The sequence below is a fragment of the Carassius auratus genome, chromosome 20 (assembly GCF_003368295.1).
Source record: "Carassius auratus strain Wakin chromosome 20, ASM336829v1, whole genome shotgun sequence".
NCBI classification, from domain to species: domain Eukaryota; kingdom Metazoa; phylum Chordata; class Actinopteri; order Cypriniformes; family Cyprinidae; genus Carassius; species Carassius auratus.
Genome location: NC_039262.1, coordinates 7098027 through 7120448, shown reverse-complemented (window position 1 = coordinate 7120448; position 22422 = coordinate 7098027). Strand labels below are relative to the sequence as shown.

The 22422-nt window shown below is 35.7% G+C and overlaps 2 protein-coding genes across 10 annotated transcripts in view; both read right to left on the bottom strand.

The window, feature by feature from the left end:
• Window positions 1–3931, bottom strand: part of adgrg6 (adhesion G protein-coupled receptor G6) — a 38068-nt gene extending 34137 nt beyond the window's left edge. For 6 of the 9 annotated variants that reach the window (XM_026290734.1, XM_026290736.1, XM_026290730.1 and 3 more), the window contains exon 1: window positions 3648–3930. In XM_026290734.1, the coding sequence (XP_026146519.1) occupies window positions 3648–3649 (2 nt within the window). In that variant the 5' untranslated portion in view covers window positions 3650–3930. Of the gene's footprint in view, window positions 1–3647 lie in introns of all 9 variants that reach the window. The other 3 variants (XM_026290728.1, XM_026290731.1, XM_026290729.1) reach the window with 1 other exon arrangement.
• Window positions 3932–6886: 2955 nt separating this feature from the next.
• The window catches only part of vta1 (vesicle (multivesicular body) trafficking 1), a 28218-nt gene continuing 12682 nt past the window's right edge, over window positions 6887–22422 (bottom strand). Inside the window, exons 4-8 of the mRNA XM_026290726.1 lie at window positions 21920–21995; window positions 19907–20018; window positions 13554–13736; window positions 10988–11065; window positions 6887–7860 (exon numbers count right to left, since the gene is read on the bottom strand). Coding sequence (XP_026146511.1) covers window positions 7715–7860; window positions 10988–11065; window positions 13554–13736; window positions 19907–20018; window positions 21920–21995 — 595 coding nt within the window. The 3' untranslated portion in view covers window positions 6887–7714. The remainder of the gene's footprint in view (window positions 7861–10987; window positions 11066–13553; window positions 13737–19906; window positions 20019–21919; window positions 21996–22422) is intronic.

The following is a 22422-nucleotide window of genomic DNA, read 5'->3' as shown; positions in this document are numbered from 1 at the left end:
AGTACAGTGTAAATACACAAAAACCACAACTGCATTAGAGGTTTCATTACATAGTCGGCCGTTAAAACTGGAAACATTATTTGACGGATGTTTGGAAACAAACTCGAGTTTATTTGTTTTGCGAAAAACGCAAATAGCGTCATGAATTGTTGTCTCTGGTTTTCTTAGTCACTGACTTAAAACGCTTCGTACACGTCAACAGGCATAAACTTCATGCATTAGCTTTTCTCACTCTCACACACATGCAGGAGCACAATATCTTTATTCATGCGTCTATAATTTGGGAGAACTTTGAAGGTTTAAATTATGTATTTGTGGCATGGAAACCATTTTTTTCTTGTCAGAACAGTGACCGCAGCCATGCAAAAACTGCCCCGTTACATAATGACTAATCACTCTCCCACGTCAGCCATAATAAGTTTGCTGAAAAAGATCACGGATGGTGAGGTTTACAAAGGGGTGCACCACTATTTACAAAGCAAAACTTGAAATTACAGGAAACACGAAGTCTAAAAAAAACATAAAAGTGTGTGTTATCTATAAAGGGGTTCATGCAAGTAAAAAAACATCATAGCTGCTAAAATACATGGAAGGGTACCTTGAAAAACAAGTTAGCTATACAGAAAACTAGTGTTTAAAAAAGTAAATGATAATGTTTAAAACTACAATGCCGTTACATGGTCTTAAAGAGACAGATCACCCCTCAAAAAATATAAATTCTGTCAACGTCTCATCACTGTATAGAACACAAAATAATTATTTTGAAAGTCAGTGAGGTCTAAACAACACTGAACTCCACTGACTGTCATAGTACGGACAAAAATCAGGGACATTTTTGAAAAGGTTTTCTTTTGTGTTACTCATAAGAAATACAATCAAAATGAGTGTGAAATGTTTTTACTTTTAGGTGAACTATCCCTTTAAACTAGGGCAGTCATAATTGCCGAAACTTGATTATTAATTATGATAATCACAATTTACATTGAATGATGTTTATACCATTGTTTGATGCAACTGCATGCTGTATTTTCAAATGTTCAAATTTTTTTGAACATTTGCGTATTTTCAAATGACATGTTCAAAAGGAGGTCAGGATACTGAGATGTGCAGTACAAAAGAACCTACCCCACATCCCCTTAAAAGCAATGATTGTAGTCTAAAACCTGCTCAGAATGGATCACTATTTTGGTTCTTCAGATCTACAATAATGGACTGTATGGAGCATTGCCCAGGAGTCCCTGCTCTCATTCCTTCATAAAAAGACTGTGCTGTACTAGCAGAGGCAACTGACACTATCAGCATCCACTTTCAGCTTTAAAATAGTCCTTCTAAGAGCTTTTTATCACAGATTGTTGACAAGCTGCAAAAACTCCAAAATAACTTTTAGGTTTTTACTGGAAAGTGAAGTTGACAATAATTTCGAAAATATAGAATCTTTAATGATTCCGTGTTGCACCACAGATTCAGAAAATAACCCCTTTATCATGGAAATTTTTGGGGTTCTTGAGTTGCTTCTGGTTCTTTACATGAAAAAAGTCATGATGTTACAGCTATAAATATCACTGTTATTCAGATCAGAGTATTGTTTTCCCCAGCTCTTTGAAACATAAGAACATAGCTGGTTTTCTAAAGGGCTAGAGGAAAAAAAAGTTGATGAATGAATCAATGAATCAATGACTAAAGAGTTAAGTTAGAAAGCACGTAGCACCAATCCGAACAGCCATCTCAGAAGAATCAACTGCACATATCTATGACTTTTCACTACGAACCACATTAAGATGCAAAATTTGAAATTGGATATCAACAAACAACCCCTGATCTGTAATCTGCTTCCAAGTAGGCGAGTTCTGGTAAGTCATTATCCGAGGTCTATGGAAAATGAAGACTCCAGCGGGAGATGACAACCAATAGAGACCTCCTAAGTTACTCTGACGAAGACATTATTTGTTTAATTAGGCATTGTTCATCTGTATTAGTATTAGGTTGATAAATGTCTTAATTTTTATAAATGGATGGAAAATTCCCTCCATCTGTGACCGAGTATGTTTTAATGAGATTATCGCAATGCTCCATTTGATACTATGGTTAATAACACGTAGTCTGTAAGCTTTCGTTTCCAAGACTTGAAGTGTGAAGTCCCGAGATCTTGTTTCATTTTAACAGCCATTGTCAAAAGATAGTAGAGATCTCGATTTTCAACCCACAAGCGAAGGCAGATTCAGGACAATAGACAGGGCCCTGAATTCATATTTTATTAAACAACCACGACATGCCATCAGTAGCATTCATTAGGCAAGCCACAACTGTGGAATAAAATCATTAAAGGGAAGGGAATCTTATCTAAGAGGAATGCAAGTCAACACCCTGAAATAAATGATTGTTACAAATCATAATGTTGCTCCATGTTTGTCAGTCTTAAATAAACATCCTCATATCATCTCTGTAAGATGGTGCATTTGGCGTGAGAGATCAGAATGAGGCCATGTATTTACACCACCATATAAAATTAATGTAATACATGACATTAGGGGACATATGAAGATTGTTCAGAATGCTCCCCTAAGCATATGTAAATACACATGAATGGGGTCAGCGACTCAAGGGACTGTGTCAGCAGCATAAAGAACTTGATTCATCATGGCAAAAAATGAGTTGGAAAACCAGAAACAGGGGCTTCTGGTATTCAAAATGCTAAGACTCTCATGATAAGAAAATCATAATGTCAAATAAAAGTAATTTGCATTAATATGAACTACAATTGAGTTATAAAACCTAAACCTTAGATGTAACTAAAAAGGTACACCAACGCTTCAACAGTTTTTCATTATTTCGCTATCTTCAGAAACGCACCACAGCTGTCAACACTACAGGTAAATGGGATATTCATCAGTCTCTCGTTTTCTCTGACATGAGCTCATCTCATCTAAATGACCTAAGAAATTCCACATTAACCTACTTCATGGTTGTGCCTGAAAATCAAGTAGTCTGTCGGACATCAAATGTCTGTGATGCCTAAAAACGTTGTGTAGGCAGGCCGCTTGCTATAGTGAGAGAGACAGACTATGAGTGGAAGCTATAATTTAGATGTAGACGTTTTAAATACTATCTAGTTGAGTTGTTTACAGTTTTATTTGCGGTCATCTAAAAGTCCAATAAGCAATTCATCTGCCCACCAACATTGTAATGTGACACCCATTCTTTAGGGCCATGGATATTTCACTCTTAAGTAAAATATATAAAATACAACCAAATGCGCACAATTCATCAATTATACATAAAACAAGACCACATGAACTTTCCATTTAAAAAATTTAATGACCTATGAATATCAACGTTGTTTAAAATAAAGGAGAAAATATATATATAAAAAAATATATATATATAAATAAAATACGTAGCTGTCTCACAGCTCACTCGGTTTCTAATTGTATTATTATTAGGATTCATTTTAGACAATATTTAAACATTTATTAAAACGTATCAATACCTTGTGGTCAAATTCTATTTCCACTAATCAGAGCACTTTGTCGTCAGCGAAAGTTAAACAGGGAAAACCACAAGATTTATTTACCTGAGATTTAGTCAGAATATGTAACGTTAGGCTTATTTCACAAAGAAACGTGGAAGTAGTTCAAAAAGTCACTTACATTGTTTCATTGAAGCTCGTCTCGTTGAAGAAGCATTATCTCTTCTCCTGTTTGAACAACTTGTGAGAACTTTTGAGAGGCAGCCCACCATCAACTTTCGCGCGGCGCGCCAGTGATTAACACACACGTATCATCACCGGAGATGTTTTAAAATGAATTGAAATATCTATTTTTGATGGCTGAACCTGTTCTCCGAGCAGACAAATGATGGGTAAAGCGTTAACAAGAGTTTTACTAGACAAAACTGTGCTTAGCTTGTCCAACTGCTGGAGGCAGTTCTCAATAGCCCCACCCTTTCACAGTGTGAGAAATCCCGAGGAGACCCCAAAAATAAGAAGAAAGAAAGAAATGCATGAATACTTTGCATTAGTGTTTGGTACGCACTGTTGCTAGGATTAAATACGAAAATATGAGCAACAATGTAGCATTAAACGTGTGATTACTTTATATAAAATCATTGTCTTATTTAGGTATAGATAGGCTAATAATAAGTGACCGTGTGAAGAAAAAAAGGGTAGAAATATATATATATATATATATATTATTAATATTGTTTTTGGGTAATTATATTTATATATATATATATATATATATATATATATATATATATATATTATATATATATATATATATATATATATATAAGCTTCAGTAAACATGGACACGTGAGAAAGAATTTTTTTTTTTTTACTATCTATCTATCTATCTATCTATCTATATATATATATATATATATATATATATATATAAACGGGAGAAAGAGAAGTATATATAATATAAAGGCTACATACACAACTTTTTTCATATGTAACTTATTAAATTATCTGTTAAACTAAAATAAATTAGATATTAAAATACAAGAACAAAATATAGCCTATAGAATTCTGTCATTTCTCTAATTATGTGTTTCATGAACAAATTATTACTTCTTACTAATTTGTTAAATACGTTATAAAAGGACTGTAAAGATGAGCTTGTCCTCAGTCACCCAAGCTAGCTAGCTACTTTGTTTTCAACGTCAGAGAAGATCATCCAGTTAGATAGTTCCTACAAGTCCGATAACTGTATTTGCATGTACCTCAGATACTTACATTTCAACAATCAGGTCAAATACGCTCTACAGAAATCGCATGTTATGTGCTTGTAACCAGTTCCTGTTTACTACAAGCCTATGAGCTGATGAATGAGAATACTACACATTTTGTTATCCTTTATTTGGATGTAGAGCCTGCCTCTTCCTTTGAATCAGATAGAGTCCCTGTAGGGGACTGTTAGGTTTTGATCAATTGTGGGTGTGAGAACCCATACACAATAACATGGACATTTATTATAGGCTAGCTACATTTATATGTTTTGTTTAGTATTGAGATTTACAGCCACAATGACATTTTATCATCATATCACAGGAACTTGGCTGAAGATTTTGAATGTGAAACAACTACAGAGCCAGGAATTAAGATTTGAACGATCCTTCCAAATTCTTTGCGGTTCACAAATTACTCATTTGTTCTGCTCAATAGCCATTGCAAAACATGGTAAATTTGAATGATAATGCAGCATACATGGTGGTAAAAAAGATTTAACGGCTTTCTCTATTCCCACAGCACTGATAGCGATCAAGTCATAAACTTTATCTGTGTGCGTCAATGTCAATACCCTTAAACACACTTTAAACACTAAAAAGATATTATAAAGTCAAAAAAATTGATGAATGTCGTCACTCAAAATCTAAGGTTAATTTTGAAAGGTTAATATACATAGTTATGTTTTAATCCTCAGCTGTGGTGTAAATGTATATGCTGTCCTAGATGGATTTCATCAGAAGCAATACATTACTTTGTAAATTCACTTAAGCCAATTAAACCGGAGTACAAAGGAGTAAGACAGGTGGGATGGAAAATCCCAGGTGATGTTCATTTGCATCCACAGTGAGGCAGGAAAGGATTCAGGCAAATGCAGATGCATGCAGTGATAGCTGAGTCTACTTCCAGATAAGTGCAATGCCCTTTCTATTACACTTCAGGCTAAACTGTGGAAAGAGAGGAAAACAGTGACACCACTAATGTGACCGCAACAATCACAAGTTGAGCAGAAAACAACAGGAACGGTCTGTTGTAATTAAATGTTTCCTGAATATGCACACTGAACCAATCAAGTTCAGTCATGCATAGGGCGGAATGGGTTGAGACCAGTAAAAAAAATGACCCATCAAAACATAACTACAATCAGTACATCACCTTTAGCGCCTTTGAAATAATATATCATCCCTGTCTTTCAGTCTGCAGGAATACTTACTGCAGCACATTTTACTGTTTCTACCACCTGGAATAATACAAAAATCAACACTATGTGTGTGTGTGTGGGGGCATGTTTTTGTGACATATCAGGACACAACTCTGTATAATGACATGGGTATGACACAGGTATTACAAGGAGTGGGTGACTTATGAGGACATAACCCATGTCCCCATTTTTCAAAATGCTTATAAATCATACAGAATGAGTTTTTTTTTTGAGAAAGTAAAAATGCACAAAGTTTCCTGAGAGGGTTAGGGTTAGGGTTGGTGAAGGGTGATAGAATATACAGTTTCTACATTATAAAAACCATTACGCCTATGGGATGTCCCCACTTTTCACAAAAACAAACATGTGTGTGTGTGATATATATATATATATATATATATATATATATATATATATATATATATATATATATATATATATAAAATGTTGATTTTAAATAAAAAGCATTCATGACAGTGAAGGAGAAAGTACGGAAGCCTGTTTCTACCATGGAAAAAAAGTAATTGTGATGTTTTAAGCTCACAGTTGACTTTTTCGCACAATCCTGAGTTTATATCTACTTGTGAGATGTTAACTACCTTGTTAGACACTACAAAGGAAGTCCAAATTCTAAGATATAAACTTGTAATTGCAAGAAGAAAAAAAGATCAGAATGAGATAAAAAGTTGCGTTACCTTTAGAATATTTTAATTGTAGTAGTAGTAGTAGTAGCAGCAACAATTGTGAGATGTAAACTCAAAAATCTGAGAAAAAGTCAAAAAAAATCAGACCTTATTTTTTTTTTCTATAATAATAGCGAGTTTATCTGACATGCAAGACAAAAAGTTGCAATTATTTTTATTATTTTTATTCTGTAGCAGAAACAGCTTCTATAAGAAGACTGAAAATCGTTTTCATTTAATTAAGCCAAATAATCGGCACACATTTACCAGTGATTAGGTTTATAATTGCCATTTATTAGTTTATGTCTGTCTGCGTGTGCAGCCTGTCTGTGCAGAGATCCAAAGTTAACACCATTATAATCCTTATTCATGTTCTAACTGCATGTGTGCAGTGCTTATAGTTCACATGATTCAATGCATACAACTTGGAAAGCAGCATATAACAACTACATTTAATAATCAACCACCTAAAAGCAAAATGCGAGATGCTAATTTCTCATGACTATTATTATGAAGAAAACATGCACTGCAAATGACCAATAAAAGAGCTGACCAAGAAAAGATTTATTGCTGATCAGAGCAATGCATAACTAACGGCAGAAAACAGTTACTATGTCAACTAACTGCAGAATCCTTTCACCTGAAGCATACACATAGGAGTGAATGGAAAGTAGTTCAGGGCAAATTGTCTTTAAAGCTCATGTTGCAGAGAGCTTGAAGTAAGATGAGAATTCCTGCTTAAAAGACATCTTGAGACATGCTTCCATGTCCATGCATATCTAACCAAATTGTTGTGAAGCCAGAAAAATAAAAAAAACATTAAAAGACCTCAAAACCATGAATATGAATCAACACCTCAGAATTTAAAAGGGTCTTTCACATGCACCTGATTTTTTGTGTTGTATATATATATCTCATAGGTCTAGTAATGAGCAACTATTGACATCCAATTTTGCAGAAACAGATGTTGTATTGAGTGATTAGTGAGCGTCCTGTTGCGTGTCTCTTTTTAATACAGATGGGGCTAAGGAAAAGGCCCTTTTTCAGTTCCTCTGGGCCAGATCTCTGATAAAGTGGTTTTGGGGGGGCAGCACAATGGTCTCATTCTTTGCCAGTGGTTAGTAGCTTCAGGGCCTTCTGCAGATTCTGGATGGCAGTGCCCACATCCTCATATTGCAGTGCACTGCCTGCGTATTTACAGTATTTCTGAGCCCGAGTAAAGTCTTCTGGTGTGAGCCGCACGTCACCTGTAAAAAGAACATGAGTTGCACTTGAGACACACACAATACTTACATTACTGTTTAAATAATTTTTAAAATAAATTAATACTTATTTTTTTCTCTCTCAGAAAAGACACATAGAAATGTATCTATTTAAAGTGATAGTGAAGTTATTAACAACTTTTTAAACAATTAAGAAAATTTTTTGTTTTTAACAAAATTACAAAAGCACTTTTCCCACTTTTTGCACAACAATTGTTTTAAACATTTATAACCATAAGAAATGTTTCTTGAACACCAAATCAGCATATCAGAATGTTTTCTGAAGGATCATGTGACAATGAAGGCTGAAGTAATGGCTGCTGAAAATGCTGCTTTGCACCACAGGAATAACTTAACTGTATATTAAAGTAGAAAACATTTATTTTAAATTGCAATAACGTCAAATAATTGTTATTACTCTACTGTTGATTAAACAGTAATAAACTATTATTAAATATAAAAATGAAATAAATATAAAATGAGACCGATATGACCAGATAGCTTCTCTGCTAATATTTTAATGATTTCCAGGGGAAAATTCTGGGAAAGCTATGCACCCATTTCACACATGCATGTCTCTCCAGTGCCCACCAGCACATTATGATAAATTATAGGGTGAGCTGAGGTTGAGCTAGTTTATGAATACTTAAGTTAAGGCATTTGCCAGTGGGCATGTGAAATATTATAGTCATGGTGCACAAATGCCTTTACCACAATGTATACTATGCTGGCTCTCACAGTGACACTCTGAGTGACAGTTTGAGCTGAATCCATAATGTGGGAACCAAATAATGAACTGGACAGAGACGACCACCAAAGCACTTGTGAGCTTTCAAAATAGTTTTAGGTGAAGCATTTCTGGGAACCTACAAAGATCTCTAGATCCAGTCTCCTCTCCACTATTAATATTTAACCAGAATACATTTTTGCCTCAATTAATAGCACTGCTTGCACCTCGATTAGTACAACATGCAGTGTCTAGAAGGAGTATAACCACAGCACTATCAGAGATATGGTAGGGTCACGATACTTTGAGGGCGAGTAAATCACAGGCTAATTTTCATTTTACTAACCCTTAAAGACTAGATTCTGTGACGTGATGATTTGTTTGTTTATTAAGATGCATTTCCCAGTTACACTGTACTGACATGATCCACCCTGGGTCTTGTTGTAACTGGTAATAGCTTCGTTATTGTTTAGTGTAGGCAGAGCAGTTGTCTCTGAGGCATGCTGGTATATCAGCTTGTTTGCTGGACTTCTTCAACACTGTCATGCAAGTATTAATCACAATTAACTACTCTGAAAATAGTGATCAGATCAGCATGAGTTGAGACAAGGGATTCAATTAATCTAATTCAAAGTCTTTTAACCTATTTATTAGAACAGAAGTTAACCATACGGATTGAGTATGATATAATATTATACACCTAACCAAAATCATAAAGGTAAAAGATGTGACATCTAATATATAAAACCATCTTATGACATTTTTTGACTTCAACAAAAATAAGTAATTTTATTTCAGTAATTTTTATTTCATTTATTTTAAATGTTGTTTAAGTTGAATCAGATTTATTATATTAAATCAGATATTCTATATTAAAACAGAACATAAATGTTGAGGAAAAAAATGAAACAAATTGAAAATGATAATTAGAAATGTTGGTTTGGCAAATAAATACATCTGTGCTGAAGTACTAATAAATAAATAAATAAATAAAAATACTAAAATCACAAAATTACTAAAACCTTAAAATGAAAACTGAAACTAAAGCTAATTCTAATATTTAATTAAAGGTTGCACTTTATTTTACAGTACGTGTACTAACATGTACCTACAGTGTACTTACAGTGTATTTATCTAAGAAAGTTCTGGTAATACAAGGTAACTACATGGGGTAGGGTTACGTTTAGGGGTAGGTTCAGGGTTAGTACCTAGTTATTACATAGTTATTGTAATTACTATAATAAGTACATAGTATGTACATGAGGAACAGGACTGTAAAATAAAGTGCTACCGAAATAAACATGAATAAATAATTAAATAAGTACAATTACTACTAAATTTTATTATAACTACTATTACAGTATTTTAATGGTAATAAATAATATACAAATTATTTCTTATTCATTAATTAATACTAAATACCCACATTTTATCTTTGCTTCTGGAGAGAAAAAAAAAACCAACCAAACTATTTTTTTTGTTGCTTAAACAGTTTCTAATCCCTGGTTTCATGGATGAATGCATTCTTTTTACTTTGGTCTGTGCAATATCAAGTAAACAGGTTTTTAAATGGGTTCAGATATTGTAAATCTAGGGAGAATGACCCCTACCAAAATCGCCTCACCTTCAGAGCCTTGTTCCACATCACCAATTAGTGTCTAATGCGGTGCAGACTTCTAATTCAATTAGACAATGTCATAGCTGATATGTTCCCAGAAAGAACTCAATAGTTCAGAAATGATGGCTTTGAAAAGCACTTTGCAGTAGTTATATTTGGGTGTTATCTTCCTTATTTGTCCCTGACTGGGTATCAGTTATGATAGCAGACAGATTTCAATTAGCCAAAACAATATCAAATGATACTCTGTTTTGTATACAGATCTGCTTGAGCTAGAAAAGCAACTTTTTGTCATCTGAAATTTTTTTCTAGATTTTAATAGCATTACAAAATTCTCAGTCTGCTCTATTTCTGGTAATTGCAGCAATAATAAACAGTCATTGTATATGAAATGACCTCACTCATTAGCCAAATTATTTAATTGGCAGGCTGAATGCCAACAGCAGCTTTGGCCACAATCTGCAATAATTCTTATTAAGGGTACATTCCAGTGGCTGGTAGGTGAATGTCATTTTGAGCTTCATCTGTGGTCATTCCCACCAACTATGAAAAGCCAAAAGCGTCAATCTGCTTCTCATAAAGCCTTAATTTATTTCAGAAAATCCAGTGCAATGTCTGATTTTTTTCCTCTGGCTTCATGAGTAGAAAATTAGGTCCATCATATCTGTGAAATGAGGCTATATGCTTTTTTTTTGTCACCACAGTTTGCTGACTTCAGTGAAATTGGATTTCAGTCTATAGGAGTCATCTTCAAACAAAAATCTTACCTTCCTGGGTATTGTTCAGAAGTGAAGGATCGACCGCTGGCATGGTTCTTGGAACAGGCACTGGTTTGACGAGCTGTGCTGCTCCAAAAGAGGGAAAAAATGTCCATCAGCTTATAACCATGAAAGCGTTTTTTTTCATTTGCAATCATGGCTGATAGGATGTTGAAAAACTGTAATGAATGAATTAACCAGCCTATTTATTTTAGACCACTGTAACTGATTTAGATGCAGATGCGCTCGGCTACCAGCTATGGCTGAGAACAATCTTTCCAAGGAAGAAAATAACAAAAGGAACATTTTATTTAAAAGGGTCATATGATGCTTTTTTAAAGATCATTATTTGGTGTATTTGTTGTAACAGAATATGTTGACATGCTTTAATTATTTTTCAAATACTGTACATTATTGTAGGTCTTCTATGCCCCGCCTTTCTCAAACACCTCATTTTCTACACAGTCCCTCCTTTTGACAAGTGTAGTCTACTCTGATTGGCCAACTGACCCAGTGCATTGGGATTGGCTGAACACCACAAGAACTCTTCGAAAATGTAACGCACCTTTTCATAATCAAAATAAATGCAAATACAGTAAATAATTTCCTTAGTTTTACCATCAGTTCAAGCCTGAAAGGGGAACAGTGGCGTGCGTGCACACACACACACACACACACACACACGACGCGCAAAACTCCGCATTTGAACATTCAATAGCAAATACTTAAACTAATAACAAAACATACTTCCAGTAGCTGATTCAGAAGCACCAGATTGTCGTAGTAAAGTCAAAATGACCTCCTCTCCTAGGTTCACAAAATGGTCATCCATAAAATGCGTTGCTGTTCTCTTGAACTTCGAAGTAATCTCAAAGATTCCTAAATGCTACTAATCTACTTTCGGAAAGCCAAATAAAGTGCTTTTGCCTAAATCCACACATAATCTCCCTGACATGGCTGCTTCAACACTAACTGCAGTTACTGAAACCATGCCTTCTTTCTTTGCATGAACATTTGGGCGGCATTAAGTAAATATTCCCACATCGTGATGTAGACATGTGGGGGCGTGTTTGAATGAGCTGTTTTAGGGGGCGTGACAGAGTCTTAGCTTTGATAAAGAATATCTCTTTGTATTTGAGAATTTAGTATTTGCAACTTTACAGATCTTCTTCATGCACCAAGAGCTTGTAACACTCCAAAGAGAAAGGAAAAACTGAAATCACATCATATGACCCCTTTAAAGAAAAGTTCACTTTGGAATCATCTAAAGAGTCTGAGAGCTGGCATAATGTCAAATACAAGAGCAAGGAAATGAGAGCATGCTATGCATGATCAAATTAAGTGGTTGCACCTCTGGGGTGCCATGTTGCAGATTAGTCATTTCCGTGTTTGGAAGCCGAAGCACTAATCACAGAGGACAGCAGTTACCAGGGGAAACATGCCCCTCGTGGGGACCCTGAGCCTGCCTTTCTGCACTTTAGAAAGACAAACAGGAACCCTGAATGGTAAATATACAAGCAAACACGCTACAGCTCTGTCCCAGTCCTCTGATAAGTACTAATTAACCTATACGTTTGAGTAAAGGGATGAATGAAAATCAGTGTTCATCAATCACTACCCTACCCAAACTGAGCGAATACTGATTTTAAATATTGTTATCAAATGCATGGCTGTCCATAAACAAGAAACACTTCCTCAAAAAAACAAAAAAAACATGGTCTGTGTGTACTTAGGAATCATCACGTAAAAGTTTGGGGTTGGTAAGATTTTGTAACAGCAGTAATATGGTGATATATTATAACAATTTAAAATAACTATTTCCTATTTTGATATATTTTTCTTTTCTCCATCACTCCAGTCTTTAATGCTACATGATTTGGTGTTCAATAAACATTTCTTACTATTATCGATGTTAAATGATAATGCTTACTATTATGTTAAAACAGTTGTGCTGTGCACAATTATAAATGTGTTTTTAGTGTCACTTCCTAACCATTTAATGCAGTGGTTCTCAATTCCAGTCCTTGCACCCCACTGCTCTGCACATATTGTATGCCTCTCTTTATAAACACTCGTTAGAAGTGAGCTCAGTGCATGAACTGTGTTCCGACTGACATGGTCTCTACACAGTGTTTACTGCTCCCTACCCCCTGAGCAGGGGAAATCTGTTGAAGTTTACTTCACTTCGGAACATTCATTCATGGGTCTGCACACACGGACAAGTGTGACATCATATACCTCTGTAAATCAATACAATTTAAATAAATGTCTCGCACACCTCAATGCACTTTGAATGGAACATATCATTCGCTTCGAACTAGAATCATGGCGAAATATCCTGTGATGTCCACTTCGCAGGGCACTTATGTTCAAATAGAACAAAAGTCTGAAGCAATAAGAGAAACGTACAAAATGTGCAAAGCAGCGGGGCGCGAGGACAGGAATTGTGAACAGCTGATTTAATGTGTCCTTGCTGAAAAGGAGTATTAATTTCTTACCCAAAACTTTTCAATAGTAGTGTATAGTGGAAGCATGGGAGATGCTTATAAAGTACACTTAAGCTCAGCAAGCTTACCTTCTGGATGGGGAATCTCTGCAGGTGTATTGGCTGGGGCGTGTGACCCAGGAGGTATCTGAATATTACTGAAATTGGATGCTGAAGGTTGATTTGACGGGTGGCCATGGAAAGAAGGCTGAGATTGGGGTGGATTGTGAGGAGCTTCTGAAGGACCACCACCCTCCGCACCAAATTCATCATCTAAAGTAAAGAGAAAAAACATTCACGCAAACAGCATTACGCCTTGTCAACATTAAGCATGTTGTGAAAGCGTCCAGAAAGTTCCCCTTTATTTAGGAAAAAGCAATGCTATTCAGAATGAAGTTTTCCTTCCTACAGTTAGTTTTCCACAACTAATGGAGCTCTGAACTGTCTGCTGCCAGCACTAATCAGGCTTTTCAGTTTTCTCACATTATCCCATTCAGTGATGAAAAGATGCCTATGTTCACAGCATTATTTTCTCACATAATTTTATCATGAAAACAAATCATGGAACAAATGAGTCTCACTGCCAGTCAACTGTTTGAGGGTTTTAGTTGTAAAAGCCTTTGATGAAGTGGCTTCAATCTGAAAATATCGGAGCAACTTCCTGTAGCCAAGGAGATACTTGGCAGCAAAGGGAAACAAACACTACACAAAACTGTTATATTTGGACATGCAGAATTTTATCAGCCGAATCTATTATGCAAGTGACATTTTAGCATGATTTGATTTAAGCTTGAAACATTTTTGATCCTCAAAACCCTGGAAAAAGTTGATGAGGAGAGCTATTACACGGAACCAATTTGAATCAATTGCAAGCTGAACCCTAAGACACCCCAAACTGAGTGATGAATATAAATAAACAGAACAAGGAAAAAAGGCAAGAAATTTCTATAAACTGCGGCGGGGTTCTTCCATTTGAAATGTAACAACCATCCCACATTCATAATGTTTCTAAAGATTCGATTTTTGCAAATATATTCGATTACAACAAAACACAGTTTAGAGGTTAGCTTAGCATTATATGTATATGCCTGCATCAGCAACATTTAATAACAAAGTAAAACTTTTCATCACAGGATAAAACTAAATGAAGCATATGAAAAACACATTTCTAAATAAGCTTGCTTAAAACATGCTTTTTGGACGACATTCCTTTCTCCAGACATGTGTCAGGGGGTTTATTTTCATAATCTACGGTGAAATAATAAGGGTGGGGCAAGTCAAACAAACATTATGCTATTATGAAAATATGGCCTTCATATGGTTTCTGTGTAGAGGGGATTGGTCGGCCAAAGATCAGGGGGATTCCTGGTCGATCCTGGAGCAGAGTTTTGTTCTCAGAGCGATGCTGTAGGCAAATGAGGAATTGTGAAAAATAAGTTGGCAGACTATGACCACGAAAGTCTAGACTTGAGATAGCTTTGTACTGCTATAGTGAAAAGACCGGTTGTGATTACACAAGGATAGCACCACAAAAAAGCCATCCCCTCTGTTCTTAAGAGAAATAATATACACCGAGGGGCTGGATGAAGAGCTGAGCTATGCATGAATAAGCTGTGGCTCTGCAGAAAACTCTCAACTCCTGAATATATATACATCATGCTTTCCCTGTGAGCAATGAGCAATGATAAATCAGCATGAAAATCAAAAGCTAATAAAAAAAAAAAATGGATGGTTGTAACCAATGACAAAAATGAAACCGTAAATAAGCCGATGTATTTTGTGCATTGTACTTGTTGCATGACTTATCAATGTGACTTGTTTTAGTTAATTTTCTTTTTTGTGTGTGTGTTATTGATTTTTCAGTGTGCTACCATTTCCGAGTACTTGAGTACTAAAGTGCCAATCCATAATACAGATCCTACCTTTCACTGCCCAGTGCATATGAAAGATTGATCTGTTAAACTTGTTTTAAAACTCCATTAAAGTTCTCACTAATGAAAACATCCCGAAAGCTTTGTTTTAAGTAGGAAGGTGATGGAGCCAACACTGGCTCTAGCGCACTATGGATTTGTAAAAGTCAACACGAGGATTAAGAGAAGCTCTCTCTGCAAATAGGTTTCTTTATTTATTATTGATCTGTGCTGATTTCTGAGCTGAATTCTGAAAGTTTTAATGGGTGTGCTCAACCAAACTCTACAGCTGCTGGCCAAAAATTGTGACCTACATTACACTTAAAAAGAAAAATGTATTCTGTGCTAATTAGTGACAGGGAGGGAATGGAAAAATTGTGAACAGATGGGATGGTTTTAACATGCAAGATGAATTGCTTGGAATGCTGCAGTCATGTACGTCTGGAAAAGTATAGAGGGAAAAGTCATTTGTGGAATTGTAAAATGTATGCAACACTTCATGATATACTGCAATAGGAGGGAGATGCTGTAATAATAATTAAAAAAAAAAAAACCGGCAATCCGAATTGTAATGGGCGATTTAATTTGCAAGGGCAAAAGGGCATAAGTATAGGGAGTAATTAAATTTGAAGCATGCCCAAATCACGTTTTGCAATTAGTCATGCTACATAAAGTTATACATTATCATAATGCACATGTATACACATGGTTATGGTTGTTAGATTTGTTTCAATTGAATCGACTCAAGGCAAACCAATTCAAATCCAAAGGTTCACCTGAATACTACAAAATAGTTATTTAGAGTCAAAATGACTTCAGCATGTCTAGAGCATGTTCTTCACTGACTTTTTAAACCTCTAATTTTTTCCAAGCTGTACTTGTCCTGACACCAGAGCCCATTTGAGTTTGACCTTAATTTCTCAACGGCTAAAATAAAGAGCCCCTTACTTTCCATGGAGTCATGGCACGGGTGCAAGTCCTGCTCCAGGAAACGAACAGCTACTGGTGAACACTGTAAACACTGTAGATGAGTCTTAGGAACAGTATACTAATTGAGAAACTTGTTACAGATCAGTTCTCTTTCCTTCAAATAAGCCTTTTTCCCATGCCCTGAGTCGTGCTTGCTGTGCATATATTCACAAGTGGGAAAGCCAAACTCCAATGGCAAGGAGACAATACCACTAGTATGGTTCTTAAAGGAATATTCCACATTCAACACAACCGAAGTTCAACCAGCATTTGGAGCATAAGTCGTGGCCTAATGGTTAGAGGGTTGGACTCCCAATCGAAGGGTTGTGAGTTCTAGTCTCGGGCCGGACGGAATTGTGGGTGGGGGTAGTGCATGAACATCTCTCTCTCCACCTTCAATACCACGACTTAGGTGCCCTTGAGCAAGGCATCGAACCCCCAACTGCTCCCCGGGCGCCGCAGCATAAATGGCTGCCCACTGCTCCGGGTGTGTGTTCACTGTGTGTGTGTGTGTGTTCACTGCTCTGTGTGTGTGCATTTCGGATGGGTTAAATGCAGAGCACAAATTCTGAGTATGGGTCACCATACTTGGCTGAATGTCACTTCACTTTATGTTCATTACCACAAATGATAATTTTACATCATGCTTTATTTTCTTTAAACCTCATTTTGTGTACTAGTCATTTTAACCCAAGACAATGAAACATATCCTGAGAATCCTAGTTAAAGTTACAGCATTGGACTAAAACCTACTGACTTTGCTCACACAAGGTGTAACAACTTCCTCCCAAAAAAACCTGACAATTTTTGCACCACCTTGTTATACTTGTGGTGCTCCTAGTCAAAAATGACCAGCCTAATATAAATACATACATACATACATGCATACATATATATATATATATATATATATATATATAAAAAATGTTCATCACTTAAAAACTGAGGTGCATAAGCTCTAATCAATGTTGACAAAAAGATTGAATCCAACATAATATAGCATAGTGACAGATTTACAATCAATTTTTAAAAGGCCAGTCATTTTTGACTGGGACACCAAAGTAAGTAAAGGATTTTCAGCACAGCATGTTCCCTTCAACATTACATAACTTAAAATATAAAATTCTAGCAAATAAAACACTCTACTTTGTTAGACTTTATTAATGGAAACAATTGCTTTTGGAAAAACACAGTGATCACTTTTCAAGTGCTCCTTCATCACATGCTGAAATAAGAGGGTTGCACTGTCAAATTGGGATCCCGCATACACAGGAACAACTTTAACTGCTAAGGACAACAGAAAACAAACATTTAATCAGCTGACCCAATGCAGGTCTGACCTCAAACAAGGCCTGGTGTTCGTTACACAACACACAAACATCTTGGCATATTGTTATAATTATTTTTCTAAGGGACTTCCTTGGAAAAGCGATTTGACGGACATAGTGAACAAGACAAATCTGTGATAAGGTGCTTAAACTCCACAAGGCAAAAGCATGCTATAATTTTTTCTCTTGGCAATGCTGCACATGAGTGGGAATAACCAAGCATGAGGTAACTACTTAACAAGAGGGGCCCAGCTGCTAGATGTAAAGCTCAAGAAATCTAACTAAAAACCATTAAAACTTGAAGAAACACTTGTGACATGAGTTTTTGACAGCCGTTAAAAAATAAAACAGCTAAACAGAATAAAACCCTGGGATGATGCAGGCAACATCATACAAATATTACATACTACAGAAACATACTGCATGCATGTGTATGTCCCAACGGCTCAGTCTACAGATGACTTCATCTTTGACATGAGCAGGTCAGGTTAAAAGCAGCACGCCCAGCAGATGTGGAGGGGAGAGTGATCTAACTGAATCCCATCGCCAAGCACTATTTTGACCTCCACATGAACAAGGAAAATTCTTCACTCATAATAATTTCACATTTTCATGTTATCATAAAAAAAAGATACACTCCATAATGAAATTGCAACTAATAGGATGATAAATCTAAGACTAACTGCAAAAGACTTTCTCAAGTAGATTCATTTGCATATTCTACTTTATAAATATGCTAGATTGCAAACCTATTTCACTTGCAGCCCACTTAGCAAAGGTTTCATGGATGTGCTTGAGAAATGTCCCCCATTTCTCTTAGACTGCTTTAATTGAAGTGAAAATGTGGCACTGCATGCACTCTGTGGAGAATTGTGTGTGTGTCAACTGTCAATCATTTAGGTTTAAAATCAGGTTTAAAAAAATAATAAAGTAGACAATGAAAACCAACAGTTCCAAGAAGAATAGGATGAAATCGGGATTGCACCAATGAATGCAATTTGCTCTCAACCAGTGCGTTTATTATGCAACTAGACTGTAACCATAATGAAAGAGTACAATGTGAAGAGGCACTATAAAATAGATGCATAGCTCTTGAATCAGTCTACCTGCAATCAGTCAGATATACTCTCTTTGTCGTAGACACATTTTGAAAGCCAATTTGCAGTATGTTTTCAGAATTTCCTCCTAGGTGGGAATGGCTGTCATAAACATTGCAAAATGTTATAAAAATAAATTCTTAAATTATCAAAAAACATTGCAATGCAACTGTTCTCTGCTGCTTTCATTCACAAAATATTGTACCTCGGGCTTGCCCCAATGAATGTTTCATTTGGCCCACTTCTTGATGAAGTTGAATAGCCCTGCTACATGCTATTGGCACTTCCATGGTGTACTACGTCTGGTGATCATTAATTTAAATAAAGTTTCAAGAGGAAATGGGTTTGGTATTGCTATTGTGTAATAACTTTAGCATGAAATGACCTTTTCCTTTCAAAATGCCCAAATCAAAACACTGGCCTTATGTAACTCCATAAAATAATTGAAAATTATTGATAATATGATAATTATAAAAATAATTGAATTACCCATTCCGATTTTTATTATACAGTAACATAAGAAACCTTATTAAACAATACGTAATCTATTTGTGCTCGGTGAACTGATTACATTAATTTACTTTTGAAATGTAATATACTATACACTGGCTGAAAGTAATATGCTACAAAAGATTTCTTAAGAAGTCAACTTCCACCACTACAATGTAACTTCCGATTACTATGCTGCGACTTTTCTTTAATCAGTTTGGCTGGTTTTATTCATTTTTTATTTTTTTTTATCAACTGTTTATAAGGTACTGCATTACTTTTTCCATTGAATTTTTAAAGACACATTTCAATTCTGCAATCACTCTAAAACTTAAAATAGTTAGATTAGCCAACAGTGGATACATTTTCACACTATTAAAAGGGGTGGCAACCCTAATCCACTCACTGACTGTTTAAATAATTACCACATAAATAGCGACCTGTGTTGACTGGCAACGGGAGGGTCACGGGGCAAAGCGGTCATCTCCTGTGTTCTTCAAAAGTTGATAAGACACACAATGTGCTAACATTTACAGACTCAAAAACAACACTCACAAAGTAAACCTGGAGGAAAACCCCGACTGGGGTGTATTTTGTTAATGGGAATCACGGGACCATTCTGGGGAAGCAGATATAATATCAGCACTTACCATATCCTTCCCCCTCCATTCCAATAGGGCCAGGCTGTGGAGTCTCACCATTCTTCAGGCAGTTGTGAATGTAGGCTGCCTTCCACTTTGCATACTTCCTGTGCTGGATATTCTGGATAAGGGAGAAAATGGGAAAGTCGGTGAATCATTTAGATAATAAATGCTTGAACTTTCCCAAGAACAGGATAGGTGCTAAAAGAGTAGATTTGATTTGTCAGAATTTTGTCTGGACATGACATGGATAAGAACTGATTGATGAATGACTCACACTTGACTATGATTATGGTACATGCGCTTATGAATGTGAGTTTAATGACTGGTATATTCAGCATTGCTTTAGAATAAAACACAAAGACTTGGAAAGCTTGCATTGACATTGAAGGTCTGTTACACATGATGAACAGTTTCATTCCTTGAATGGCGTATACATGATGTTAAAAGACACCAATATTTATTAAATAACCAATAATAAGGGGAGTTCAAAATTAGTACCCACAAATAAGATGCGACCTTTGTAAATGGTCCTAAGAACAAAGTCAGCTATATATTTTCACGTACACGCAATATTATAAAGACATAAAATTAAAAAAATACTTACTTTGTATTAATTTTACAGGATATTTACATTCTAACTACTAATAGTGTAATGTTAGAAAGTTTTAATAAAAAAATCACTTTCACAATAAATATTGTTTTAAAGAAGCATATTAAAAACGATTGCTTTAAACATTATTTCAACATATATTTTAAGTTCTTATTTTCTGATTTCCAATTTCTCTTTCAAATGATCTGCAGACCTTCTAACAGGCCTCTGGCAATTCCTGGACCCCAGTTTAAAACATGACTAAACATGCAATAATACAATCAAAATAAACAATTATTCCATTAAATATTATAGTATATTAGCCTAGCTGTCAGTGATATCTCGGAAGTCCTAGCAAATGAATATAGAATTTAACTGATTTGTTTCAAGGAGGAATGTGTAACAACTATTTTAAAAAGTCAGAACTTTATATCAAGCAGTCTTTTGCAATTAGAAAAACGAATGCAATGCATTCACCATATTATTCATATAAGAGTTGTAATTATTGATTTTGTGCAGTGAAACATTTTTAATCAAATGACTAAAGTACGTTGGCTTTATTTTCGATGGTCTGAAGCGTGCTGAAACCTGTAATTACACCACCGACTCAAATCCATTAAAAGGGTCTCGCAGACCCTTGAAGCCCCTATACATCTCATCTTCTACTTTTACATACATCAGAACCGAGTCCTCTTAAGTCTAGCACTAAAAAGTTCCCTTTCCTCATGTAATCTAATATGGCACAACTCCTTGTGGCATTGTCGGAGCGAAACAGCACAGTAATGGAGGGCGATTCTGAGAGCTCATTGTCTGGGTTAGTGTTACACAGAGAAGGCGCACTGTTTCAACAGTCAATCCAATGAGCTCTCTACAGTAGGAAAATGTCTGGCCCTTAGGGAGCGAAGAACACTCAATGAAACATTGTCCATCTTCGGACACAGGTCACTTCCCTCTGTATAAAAGAGACATCTGCGGCCATGGCGACCAGCAGGGATTGTCTAATAGGCACACTGGAAATACACAGATTCAACTGGTGGATTAGCAACACTTTCCAGGCACAACTTTGCCAAGAATTGGCCTCTCAAAAACTCTGTGTACATTGAGTCTGGTGAGGCGTTGTTAGTCCTTGGGCTCAGCTTTATAGTTTCCCATTAATTTCCACCTTTTCATGTTTTTGTAGCAGTTTTCAGATTTGAACAGAAGAACATGGCTCTAATGACGTATTTGATTCCATCAGACATTTTCACGTTCCACTAAATTAGGCGAGTTTGTGTCTGTGCCATCAGAAACAGGGGACTGTGTCAAGAAACACATCTCAGACCCATATTTTATGTCCCTTGAACACAAAACGTTGTCATACTAGCCTTGGCGTCAAACTACAGACCTACCAAGCTTAGAAGTAGAGAAAGAAACGACTGACAGTGACTCACCTCGTCTGATAATTCGCCAAAGACACTCAACACATCATACAGGAGACTTGAGGTGTAGAAGGACTTGATCATATTCCTGTGATCAAAACACACATTAAACTGTTAACACTGGAGTCAATTAATTTCTCAAAGTACAAAAAATAAGCCAATTGTAGGTCTCAAAGCAGATGTGTAAAACAAAGAACATCTGGATATTACACACATACTACTGTTCAGATGTTTGAGGTCAGTATAATTTTTTTTTAATCCAAGGCTACATTTATTTAAAAAAAGAAAAACAGTAATATTGTAATATACTACTACTATTTTAATATATTAAATCATAAATATCAATATCACAGTTTTGCTGCTTAATAGATTCCTTTTTTTCAGGATTTTTTTAATTTCGTAACATAATATTGTCAAATAGGATGTTACTTTTCTGAGACATCAAGAACCTCTTAGGGCTAAAGAGACTGCTAATTGGTAATCCTGACTTAATGTTTTTTTTTTTTTTCAAAAGT